The sequence below is a fragment of the Pristis pectinata genome, chromosome 17 (assembly GCF_009764475.1).
Source record: "Pristis pectinata isolate sPriPec2 chromosome 17, sPriPec2.1.pri, whole genome shotgun sequence".
NCBI lineage: Eukaryota > Metazoa > Chordata > Chondrichthyes > Rhinopristiformes > Pristidae > Pristis > Pristis pectinata.
In genome coordinates, this window is record NC_067421.1 from 27,414,551 (window position 1) to 27,427,430 (window position 12,880).

General features: G+C 40.2%; 1 protein-coding gene across 5 annotated transcripts in view; it reads left to right on the top strand.

Annotated features, from left to right (window-relative positions):
- emid1 (EMI domain containing 1) overlaps positions 1-12,880 on the top strand; it is a 271,924-nt gene that overhangs the window by 239,130 nt on the left and 19,914 nt on the right. For all 5 annotated transcript variants that reach the window (XM_052032530.1, XM_052032526.1, XM_052032525.1 and 2 more), the window contains 5 exons: positions 3,638-3,730; positions 7,710-7,762; positions 8,113-8,175; positions 9,718-9,762; positions 11,946-11,990. In XM_052032530.1, coding sequence (XP_051888490.1) covers positions 3,638-3,730; positions 7,710-7,762; positions 8,113-8,175; positions 9,718-9,762; positions 11,946-11,990 — 299 coding nt within the window. The remainder of the gene's footprint in view (positions 1-3,637; positions 3,731-7,709; positions 7,763-8,112; positions 8,176-9,717; positions 9,763-11,945; positions 11,991-12,880) is intronic.

Below are 12,880 nucleotides of genomic sequence, written 5' to 3' on the forward strand. Positions count from 1 at the left end.
ACTGTGGGGAGGGGATGAGTTGTGGGGTGGGTGGGTGGAAGGAGGCACAGTGAATGTGAGGCATGATTTACCCCAACAAAATTTGGTAAGCTGTGTGTTGATGGATTAATGCCAAGCCATATAATCTTAGAAGAGGCCAGTTCGTTCAACATTAGAACATAGAACAGTACAGCACAGAACAGGCGCTTCAGCCCACAATGTTGTGCCGACATAGCTATTCCCTCCTACCTACAGAATGCCCATATCCCTCCATTTTCCTCTCATTCATGTGCCCATCCAAGCCCCTCTTAAAAGCGCCCAATGAGTTTGCCTCCACCACCCTATCAGACAACGCATTCCAGGCATCTACCACTCTCTCTGTAAAAAAACGTACCCCTCACATCTGTCCTGAACCTACCCCCCTCACCTTAAATGCGTGCCCCCTGGTATGGGATCGCTCAATAATGGGAAAAAGATATTACTTGTCCACCCTGTCTATGCCCCTCATAATTTTATACACCTCCAGCAGATCACCCCTCAGCCTCTTCCGCTCCAGAGAAAAGAGCCCAAGTTTATCCAGCCTCTCCTGATAGCACATGCCCTCTAACCCAGGCAGCATCCCAGTAAACCTCCTCTGCACCCTCTCTAAAGCCTCAACATCCTTCCTATAGTGAGGTGACCAGAATTGCACGCAATACTCTAAAAGCATTAATCTGTTACTTGGCTTTCTCAGGCAACTGTACTGTGTGATGCTGTGAAATAGAGATAGGTATTATATCAGGTTTTTACATTTTTAATCTGTTCTGCTGTAAACAGAGAAAGTGCAACTTGGCTTATCCAAACGGGCTTTTCTCTTGACACAAAATGGCAGATTTGCTTGTGAGTCAAACCAAAGGTTTTCTAGGTATCAGTTATTGGCCCAGAATTTCCTGATTGTTATCTCTCCCAACCATTCTTCTCTGTTTCTTTGAAGGGAGTTCCTGTTCTTCAATGTAATTACAGGGGAGTTGCTCCAATCACATTCCGTCAATAGACTCCTTGAGGAAACCAATGTCAGTGGAAAGGGCTGGTAAAATATCAGCAAGTTCATTTGCTTTTTGTGTTCACACATGTGTGTGCAAGAATCCCAAACTTGGTGGCACTTTTGCATTTCCACAGAAAATCATAATGACTCAGCAAAGGCAAGTATGTAGTGAAAAGAATGTATATTGGTTTTGAGAGTAATTTGTAAGGAAGTAGTAAATATGATAACTTGAAAGAGAGGGAGGGTGTGAATGACTTTGTTCTTTTATCTTCTGGTGAGAGTTAAGGTAATTACCAGTTCCTGCACCGCCCTGAGACAAACCCAATTAAAAACAAAAGGGGTGACAGAAGATTGATGTCTGATCCTCCATGGGTGATAGAGGTCTGGAACTCACCACCTGAAAGGGTGGTTGAGGCAGAACTCTCATCACATTTAAACAGCACTTGGAAGTATGCCTAAAGAGCCATAAAGTGCAAGGCCAAGGACCCTGGAAGGTGATATGAAGCTGGAGGGTTCTCTTTTGTCTGGCATGTTCATAATGGGCCAAATAGCCTCCAGCTGTGTTGGGAATCCTCTAGAATTTCCTCCCTAGATTTCTCTCTTTTTCTTCCTTTAATTCACTCATCACACCTTACTGTCATATTTGGCTTAGTATCAAATTTTGCTTGATAACAGACCTACGAAGCACTTGGCATGTCTTACTGTGGTAATTATGTAAATTGTTCCTGCTGTAACTTCAGTCATTTATATAATGCCATTTCTGCGTCATCATATGACCTGAAAGTTACCCCCTGATTGTATACAGTTTGAGAACAGTATTTTGAAGGAAGATTTTGAGCAAAGTACATATCCAGAATTATTCAAAAGCACAGTAATACCTTAAGGTAATTTCTCCTCCAGGCAGAAGTTTTAAATAAAGAGCAAATCATTCCAAATGGCTCTGTCACTTCAGTTCATCCCTGGTTGCTTGTCCCATTGTGGTGGTCTGTGCTCTCTTCACATAGAAAAGAGAAAAAGCAAGTAATATTACATGTTGAATGGATGGATGGAGAACCTTTGCTGATGATGACTATGAGAGAGGCATCAAGTTGCATTAAGATGAGGTTTAATGTTAGAGGTGACTGAACAGAAAAGAATGTGAGGCAGTTTAAAGAAAAACTTACCTGCAAGTTGAGTTTTCGTCCTTGTCTGACTTTCGCTGATCATCAAGCAAATTTACAATCAAATTGCAAGACTCTGTTAAAAATTCTTCACCTTTGATCAGCAAAGGGAATTGAAGAAGAGGTCAGAAACCAAATCTTCTAAAAGGTCAAGGTGCCACAAATTCAGTTTCAGCAGTACTTTTAAGGGAGAATTAGACAGCTGTGTGAACAAGAGGAATGCTAAAGAGAATGAAGAATGAGCAGAGAGTGGCTTGTGCAGAGAAAATTACTGGAGCTGCCTTCATGGGAGAAATATGCAGCCATATTCGTGATTATTTTCATTATTTTGCACTGTGCTTGGTGTTTCAGCAGTGAATTTTCCTTGCAAATTAAATTGAATTTAGAGTATGACATCGGGCTGTGGATAATTATTTCCCACATGGTGTAATATGTGAAAAGTTTCCCATATAGATACTGTATTAAACAAATTTGTTGCCATCTGGGGGCAAGCCAAGTTCTACTGTAGTTATGTCAGTTATCAAAGGAATAATAAATCTGAAACAAGAATTGATGTGTTACAAATGTTGGAAATCTGAAATAAAATGGAAGATGCTGGAAGAACTCAGCTGGTCTGTTTGAATCTGAGTTAATGTTTCACTTCAGCAATTTTTCATTAGAACTGATGAAAGCTCTGATGAAAAATCATTTTCTGTTTTTATTTAAAAATACTGAATCCCTTGTTTGGTAACTCATCAGTTCACGTCTTCTGAAGTATGAAAACCTGCAACATTCTGCATTGCTGCTGTGTAGTGGAGAAATAGAAGTTTCTTTGTTCTGCTCCCATGACTGATGACATATAGCCTCCCCGGAGAGACAGCACACACATGTACTTATACTGTTCCACCAGGAGTTCTACCAGAGTCGTATCAGGAGAGCACGGCTGGCACATTCTATGTCTTTATGATTGGTCATTTTCTGTTTTAATAACAGAATTTCTGTTTTAGTTTAATTCTGTTTTAATTTCTGTTTTAAAACAACTGTTTTAATAGCTTATTTGGTAAATTTACTCTGCAATAATGTGGAACTCGATCAGCAAAATGAGAAAGAACTCCCATTCACCTCCCATTGGGCTGAGTTAGCTAATGTCAGCCCTCCAAAGTGGTCTTGGTTCCTATCTCCTGGACGCTTCACAGTGTCTCCTTCCAGTCAGTGAACAGAGTAAGGACAGACTCTGGTTTAGCTCTAATGGTTGATCGAGGGAATAATGTGTCAGCTCTTGCTGACCAGACCTGTCGTGAAGAACCACTACTCAGGAGAGGAATTTTTAGCAAAGAAGTTTAAAGGGAAAAGGGACATAGTTGTTATTCACCATTGCAACAGCAAACGTTTAGGTTGAAACTCAAAAGGTTTTGGTAAAGTGCATCTACACTTGTGTGAAAAATAAGTTCTCCAAACTTATTATCGCTAATAGGGATGGAATTGTTCTTTGCAGCAGGTGATTCCGTCTTGTCAAATACCTTCACAGACACAGTTGTAACTGGTGTTCGAGGGCCCCCAGGACCACCTGGACCAACGGGACCTATGGGTAAGTTTTACACCGTGAGGACACTTCATCTTAAATTTTCCTGTTGAATAATCCAGAGCACCAATGACGTCCTATCCTTTCGTCCGTAGTTGGCCAGCTTTAAAATAAAATTGTGATATTGGATGAAGGGATAGAATTTCGTGAGTGCATTGATTATTAAATAAAGAAATCTTAAGTGGCAATGGTGGGTATTTGTATCTGCCATTTCATTGTGTAGCAAGACCCTGCTGCTATCTACGTTATCCAGTAGATGCCTGACACTACCACATCGTAAAGCCCAGGAGATTATCCTCAATGCATTACAAGCATATTACAACTTGTCTATAAATGAAACAGTTGACCTTTATCAGCTTTTTATATGCAACCAGAAACAAGGAGAATCCATTGATGCTATTAACAGATCTAAAATTGTCAGCACACAAGTGCATTTTCGTAGATTTGAAGGACTTGCTCCTTGATGGAATCCATAAGTCCAGCTGGAGGGAACAGCCGCAATATGAGAACGAGTTGATTCTACTAAAGTGTAATAAAGCTGCAGAGCCATCTGAAGCTAGGTTGGAAATGTTGAAGGACTAAGACAAGCAGAAGCAGAAAAGAGAAGCTATTGCCAGAGTTACTTGGATTGTTACAGATACTGTGAATAGTGATGAGTGGCTGGAAAAGAAATGTCCAATATGTGAGTGTGTACGATGTGGACTGGAAAATCATGTATTCTAACAGTTAAAGGTGAGCAAGATATTGAAAGTCCATGGAGTGCATAAAATGAGCTGTGTGTGGAGGGAGGCAGGGCTAGGTGTAGAATACTATTTGACAATAATGTAACTGGTGCCAACAAAATCAATGCAGAGAAAGGAACACCCACTAGATATATCAATGTCAAGAGACTGGTACAAGGGCAATCAATGAGATTTCAACTGGATGGTGTAACAAAGTGTAATGTTCTCCAGAAGTAAATCATCAACTCTGAGGCAGTACAGCTGAAATCAAGTCAGTTATGAGCTTTCAATGTACAACAAGATTGCACTAAATCCAGCTGAGCCTTGGTCTCTGAAGGTGGTAACCCCAAAAAATCAAGGGAGAGGTGATGTGGATTTGACTGTAGTAGGGCAGAAAAGTGTTACGCCTATTCCTGGATGAAACACAGTACAGTAGTTGGGACTGAGGAGGATACACCATGGGAGGATCAGGAAGATCGTTTCAACATATGTAATCACTTCAGCTGTGCAACTCAGACAAATATACAGATGTCTTTCAAGGAACTGGGTAAGTGGAAAGTGAAAACCTCTTCATGTTTGATGGGTTAAAGAGGCCACTAAGGGGTGTTTCAGTAGCTCTTGAGGAGACACTTAAGACTGAGTCGGAGAGACTGATTATGGTGAGGAGACTAGACCCAGTGGACATACTACTCTCTGTTTATCTAGTTTTGTGTATGTTGAGAAGTCAAGTGACAAGCTGAGAATTTGCCCAGACCCAAGAGGCCTTATTGGAGCTCTGAACAGGGGCCACTACTCCTTAAAAACATTTCATCAAACCTGAGTATAACTGGAAGGAAAGAATGGATCTTGGCATGAAGAGCATGTTGTGAAAAACTCATATTTAACCTGTTTCAATACACCTTTCGCAAGATGCTGTTGGAGAAGAACCCTATTTGGAATCAACAGCTCAACAGTGAAATCTCAGCAGAGATCCGATGCTTTTGGGTAAAGGTCACAGCAGGTGACGTATGGGTCTCTGAAAAAGTAGAAACAGTGGAGTTGCATAAACATCAGAAGCTGAGAGCCCTGATGACCAAATACAAGCAACAAAGGTTGATTAAGCTAATTGAAGTTCAAGTGCAGAAAGTCTCCTTCATGATCATTTGATCAGTAGAGATGGCCTGAAGCCAGATCAAGCAAAAGTCAAGGCAGTGAAGGATGTTACAAGAGGATCACGCTGTCTCCCATCTGAACCAGCTGTGTGAGCCACTCAGACAGCTGACCGAGAAGGATATGGAAATGATGTTGGTCGGACACACACAAACAACTGTCGAGTAAATCAAAGGGGTGGTCACAACAGAGCCTGCATTGTGATGCTTTCATGAGCACGGCTCACAGCAGGTAGCATTGTGAACAGCAACTGGTAGCTTGATCCCTGGATGATATTACCTAATTTTCCACAGAGCACTGGAATGGTAGAGAATACTGAACTCTGGAGTGCCGCTGAAGCTGAGTGTCCTAGCTCTGCACAGTACCACAATATGAGAGATGAAGAGCAGTGCAAAAAAGTGTAGGACAACTAGACGTGGCTAAAAGAAGACCTTAGGCACACTGCTGCAACAAAGGTGCCAAGCACCTGTCATAGCTGAGAGATGTAGACACAGTGAAGTTGAAGTCCATGTCAGACCAACATCAGATGTGGTAACTCAGCACGCACCACACCCCAGATCATGTACAGGTTATGATGGCGAAGGGAATCCCAAATCAAAGTAACAGGGCTATCTTACAAAGACCACAGAGGGTTGTTTGACCAATGAAAATATGGGAGCATATGCCACTAACCATACAGAGCAAGATGTTGGGATCAGATCAGGAAGCGTGGTCCATTGATCCATGCCAAAGTAGAACATGTAGAGAACGGACAGCTATTTGGAAATTTTATTTTCTTCTGCTTTTCATTATAAAAGGAAGCATGCTACTTTTATGTCATATGTAACATATGTCCGTGGACAATAATTGTTCCTTTTATGGTGTAATCCCTTTAAAGTTTGCTAATTGGAAGCTAGTATTGCAACAGGGTTTGGTAAGAAACCAGGACAAGGCTGTTTGGAAGAAAGCAACAGTAAGGATGCTAGCTGCCTCTGTAAGCTATTTGGTATTGGTATTGGTTTATTATCGTCACTTGTACAGAGGTACAGTGAAAAGCTTGTCTTACTAACCGATCATACAGGTCAATTCATTACACAGTGCAGTTACATTGAGTTAGTACAGAGTGCATTGATGTAGTACAGGTAAAAACAGTAACAGTACAGAGTAAAGTGTCACAGCTACAGAGAAAGTGCAGTGCAATAAGGTGCAAGGTCACAACAAGGTAGATCATGATGTCATAGTCCATCTCATCCTATAAGGGAACCGTTCAATAGTCTTATCACAGTGGGGTAGAAGCTGTCCTTAAGTCTGGTGGTACGTGCCTTAAGGCTCCTGTATCTTCTACCCGATGGAAGAGGAGAGAAGAGAGAATGTCCCGGGTGGGTGGGGTCTTTGATTATGCTGGCTGCTACACCAAGACAGCAAGAGGTAAAGACAGAGCCCAAGGAGGGGAGGCTGGTGTCCGTAATGCGCTGGGCTGTGTCCACAACTCGCTGCAGTTTCTTGTGGTCCTGGGCAGAGCAGTTGCCATACCAAGCCGTGATACGTCCAGATAGGATGCTTCCTATGGTTCATGGATAAAGTATCTTTGTTGATAAGTTGATATATCAACTGTGTCTTAGTGAAAAGGCAAATACTGAAATAACAGCTGTACAATTATGTGAGATGAACCTTATTGTGTTCTGCTGCCAATGGGGCCAGTTTTCAGTAGACATGGGAGCACGGTGTGGAACCAATGTTCCCACCATCCAACCAGTGTCACTGAGGTTCCATCAGCTTTTGTCATCAGACCACATTACCATTCTGTGACCATGCTATTTATGCACTTCAAAGAACTCACCTAACAAAGAGGTTCTGATACCCAACTATGAAGAGCCAAGTTATTGTAGGGAGGTTAAAGGCAGGTAGGTGATCCCCACATATGGACGGAGTATATATCTTTCACTTGTGTTCACCGATGTATCAGCAAATTTGGAGAAATTATATAAGAAGCATTATTTCTGATGGCTTTGCCTGATCCTTTTCAGACATACGTTTTGTTCTTTATAGTAGTTAACATTTGGAAAGTTTTTTACACCTATCTGATTTAGGGATTGCCAGATATTAATCATATTGTTTTTTTTGAAAATGTTTAGGTTCACCTGGACCACAAGGACCCATAGGACCACCTGGGCCTCCTGGTAAAGATGTAAGTCATTACAAGATGGAATGTGCATGGTTCATTTGTATTAGTACAGAACATTTTCCAATTTCACACCATATCCACTCTTTGTCACATAGTGTTATTGGTGTCGTTATGAGCCTTACTTCCACAGACTCAAAAAAATAAAATTGGAACATAATATGGCATGCAATGAGTAATGAATTCTGTTTCTTCATAAAAAGGACTTTACTGTGATAAATCGAAGTCTATTGAATCTTCGTATAATAACTTCCTAGAGAAAGAAATGTATGCCACTGAATTAGGTCACTGAATGAGTACCATATTTGAAACAATTTATTTCAACCTTTTTTTCTAAAATACCTTCTTGTGCGTAGGGAACAACAGGACGAGCAGGTTTACCAGGGCCAGAAGGACCCAAAGGTGAAAAAGGAGACCGAGTAAGTTGCATTTATGTTTCTGAAGTTGGCGCACAATATGAGCAATGTACTAAAAGTGCAACTTAGGAGCACAATAGTAATTGATTTTATAGCTGTTTCAATGAGGGCCCACAGCTTCTGTGATACTTCGATCACATACCATGGGCAGTGAGTCAAATTGACTGGCACATGTGACGGTGGGGAGGGAGAGGACAACAAGAAATAGGATCCTAAGGATAAAACCCCCTTCATTCAGAAGTGCCTGGTAGATGATACTTGTCCTCTCTCTCCCCACCATCTCATGTGCCAGTCAATTTGACTCACTGCCCATGGTATGTGATCGAAGTATCTCAGAAGCTGTGGGCCCCAACAACATTTCAGCTGTGATATTAAAGATTTGTGCTCGGTGCCAACTGTGCTCCAAATCTGAGCTATTCCAGTACAACTACAGCACTAATGTGTGCTTGACAATGTGAAAAATTGCCCATGTATGTCCTGGTCTTTAAAAACAGAGCAAAAACAAGCTGCCAGTCTATTCTCAATCATCATCAGAGTGATAGATGTTATTCACTCACTATTAAGTGATACGTGCATGATAACTGATTCCAAATGAGCTGCTAAAATTTATTTGGCAGTGTCTTCAAAACTTGTGATCTGTGACAACCAAAAGAACAGAACAGTCACCTCCAAATTCTCCTCCAAGTCGCATTTATGCCAAGGTCCTTGAACTGACCATCCAACATTATAACATTGAGGTTAGCCTTCATTATATAGATTCATCAGTTTAGAAGATAGCTTACCACCTATCAAGGCCAATTACAGATGGGCAAAAAATGTCTGCCTTGCCAGTGACACCAATTTCTATTAATTTTAAAAATAATGTTTTTTTTATATAAGTACTGGCACAAAGTAAAGCTCTTACAAAGGCTCAAAAGCCAACAGGTTTGACCTAAGCTGAAATGGCAGCTACTAAGAAGTGACAGCTCATCCTTGTGGATGACTCGTTCTGGTACTCTCTGTGGCAATATGATAGACCACGTTAGCGATGTGAGTGAGCCAGAGGAGAGACACAGGTCCCTGTATCCAACTCTGTTGATCCACTTCCCATTGGGTCACCTACCAACGGCAGTTGACCAGTTGGTGAGGTAGCAGCTGGAAAGCACAGCATGCACTATTTTGGTGAGTGCTGACAAATGCTGGCTGATTATGGTCGATGCCACCATACCTCCTTTTCTGTGGTCCCTGGTAAACGATGATGTGCTGGGATAGGAAGGCTTTGGTAGCATTATCCAGCTCCATCAGGCTGGAGCTTCAAGCATTTGTGGCATTGAAAATCATTCATTTGCAACCCCATGTGGTTGCTTGCAAAGAGAATATTTTCAGTGAGAAATTTTCAGACACAAAAGTTGACTTTGTTTTACCCTTTCTCATCAGTCAACTATTTCCAAGTCCAGTTTATGCTGTCTGCTGCTGCCAATTCTATATTTTAAATAACTATGTAACTTTGTGATTCTCTATTTAGTGGCTGCACTATGAGTGAAATTTGTGTTTTACCTCCATCAGGGCCCTTCTGGATTTCCTGGAGAAAGAGGTTACAGAGGAGAAACAGTAAGTTTGGTCATCTCAGATTTTCATGGCTGTTTTCTGCTTTAAAACTCAGTTTGACAGTATATATCTTGTTACAAGTCAAGATATATACACAAGATGACTGGGAGGGGTGATAGATGACTGAGGTGGTCAGGACGACTAAGATTTGTTGGGGTAGGAGGGGAGGGTGCTGAACAGAAGTGTACATGAAGGGGAGAGGTTGATCTGGATTGGAAGTGGGGTTGATGGGAGAGGCAAGGTCTGACTGGGAGGATAACAGTAAGTTCATAGCCTGGTGTTTCAATATTGTACCCTCCCTCCCTCCGTCCCTCCCCTACACATCCCCCCACCACCACCACCACCACCACTAATAATCTTAGATCCATTTATTTTCAATGAATTACTCGTTTTGATGGCAGCCTGGTGATTCTGAATGCACTAACATCAGTCCTGGCTGTCTGAAAGCAAACCTGCATGAGGAATGAGCTTCAAGTATGTGAGTGTTCAATTCATTGTGTGTATTGTTATGGAAAAATTAACAGCAGATAGTAAACAGCACATATTGAAACATTTTGAGTTACCAGAGTAGCAAAACCCTACAAAAGCCTTTAGTCATGCACGGATGGCTGAAACAAAGCCCTATTTTACACTAGAGTAAAACAACTAAAACAAGTGAGGTGCTTTTACCTTGGAATAGACAATGTTGTGTTGTGGTTATATGCCTTGCTAGTAGTTGCTGACAATCAGTGGGTGCATTATCCAAGAATTGCCAGTCTTAGTGTGACATGCCTCCTGGTAGATTCAGAGAGTTATTACACATTCACAGAGACAGTTTTTGTAAAACATTGCTTATTTATCATGACTCCATTAGCAAAGATGACTCAGTCTGTAAGTTTGCATTTTATTACATCTGTCTGATAGGCATCTTCAAACAAAGTCGCCAATGCTTTTGTAGGGATGCATCATTTGTTATATATAGTCATAGCTTAAATGGGATGGAAAGCAGGCAGGTTTCTAAAAGAGATGGGCAATTGATTCTCCAAGTTACTACACAGGCAGTGGAAGTAAAAATATATTCAAACTGTTTCTCATCTCCTATATATTTCATATGTTTTTTGCTTTCTTCTTTTACACACAAAGGTCAGTTGGATTACTGATAGTTATTTCTTTTTGTAGATTGTCTATCGCATAAACTTATTTAATCATTTTATTCCATTTTTTAACTTTTCTTGGACCCTCTATCCTTCATGTTATACCCAGAAGTTTTTTTGTTTTGTGAGGTATCATGAAGGTTAAGGGATAATTTGAGACAGAAGGTAGAAACTTCTGGTTTGGGGAGTCTAGCAGTTGGCGAAAAGTGTAAAGATTACACCTGGCCTTTTGGGATAGATATTAGGAAGCACTTCTGCATGCAGAGTGGCAGAAATTTTTTGTGCTCTTCCACAAATAGGTGCCAATAGTAAAAAGCAACTTGAGTTAGATCAGTTGTTAATCTGAAATCTGAGACTGATAGATTTTTTTTATTAACCAGAAGTAATAAGAGTTATTAGAATAAGGCAAGTATATGGAGTTTGGTCATGGAGTAGACAAGGAAGTCTAAATAGCCGTTCTGGTTTCAAATGTATTTTTAACCTTTCAAGTTGTGTTCAAGCTGTTTGAGAGCAGAGTATGTTTTCCACTCTTTGCACTAACTCCTTGCCTTTAAGCCTTAAATCCAACCTCAGAAATATGCACTGGTGTTGACTAGTGTTTCCATCTCTCTTGAAGTATCCAGTGAGTAACTGTAGTACTCCTCACATATCAATGCTATTTGATCATGATGATTATTGCGGTAAGTCTGATCACATGATTACATATCAAACTGATCATATTCTTAAATGCAGAATCATTGGTTGAATTCTCTAATGCCAGTGGTTACTGAAGGCAACTTTAGCACTTTGCCCCATACCAAATACAGAGGCCTAATTACTACTTACACTGCAATAGGAGCTGAAACTGACAGCTCAATATAACCCAGACAATTAACCTGAAAGGCTCTGGTTTGCATGTTTCAGCAGCACATGAGGTGGAACATTGACCAACTGCACAATTAGGCCAGGAGGAAGAAAGCCTTTAATTTGTAAAACCTCAGAACAAATTCAGACTTCTGTAAATAAAAACTGATTAGTTTCTTTATACGTTAAGTGCTCTGTCATATTTTATAGGGGGAACCGGGAACCAAAGGAGAACCAGGAGATAAAGGACCACCGGTAAGATCCTAATCCATACTGATTAAACTTCTGTAAAGAGTTTGTTTAAGCTTCCACATGAAATATGTAGTTAATAACCATGCTCCATTTAGTAGAACCAGATTTTGTATTTGTGTATTTTAAACAACTTTTCCCTTCTTTATATTTAAGTTAGTTATATACCCAGTACTTATACTACAGATACAACAATAAAATTCAGTCCAATTTTAGATATTTCTAGTAAAGTGAAGTTTGATGTTGTCCTTACTGCTGCCACTGAGTGCCAGTGTTCTGCATTTTGACCAATGCTACCAAAACTTCCCACTCAAAAACAATTTTCTATCTTCAGAAATAAAACAACAGCATTGGAACAAACTAGCATTGCTACTCGAGAATTAATATTAATATGTAATACCCTGACATTTTTGTTTCATTCCTACAAAAACAATGTATTTAGAGACTAATATAAAGCCATATTTTGTATAGCATATGCTCACATAACACGATTAGTTTAATTTCCAAATGATGTTATGCAAGCAAAATACTCAGACCATTCAACCACCACCCTTTCAGGAAAGCAGTTGTCACAAAATGAAATAAATGTATTCAGCTGGGGCTGCAAAATATATTTATTGTGTAAACTCTTTCTTTGCCAGCAAAGCACATTTGATCAATAATGTTGCTCAATTTATACATGGCATTAAAAATAATGTGATCTAGAATTTTGCACTGTAGTCCAAAAAACTTGTTTCAAATTCAGATGTTGGCTTTGTGGAATGACAATTTCATGATTCTGATGGATGATGTGCTTGTTGGCTTACAAATTTTCTTTTTTTTAAACTGTGACTAGTTGTAGTTTGGTTTATCAAAATATGTTAACAATTTCATATAAATTATTTATTTCATAAATC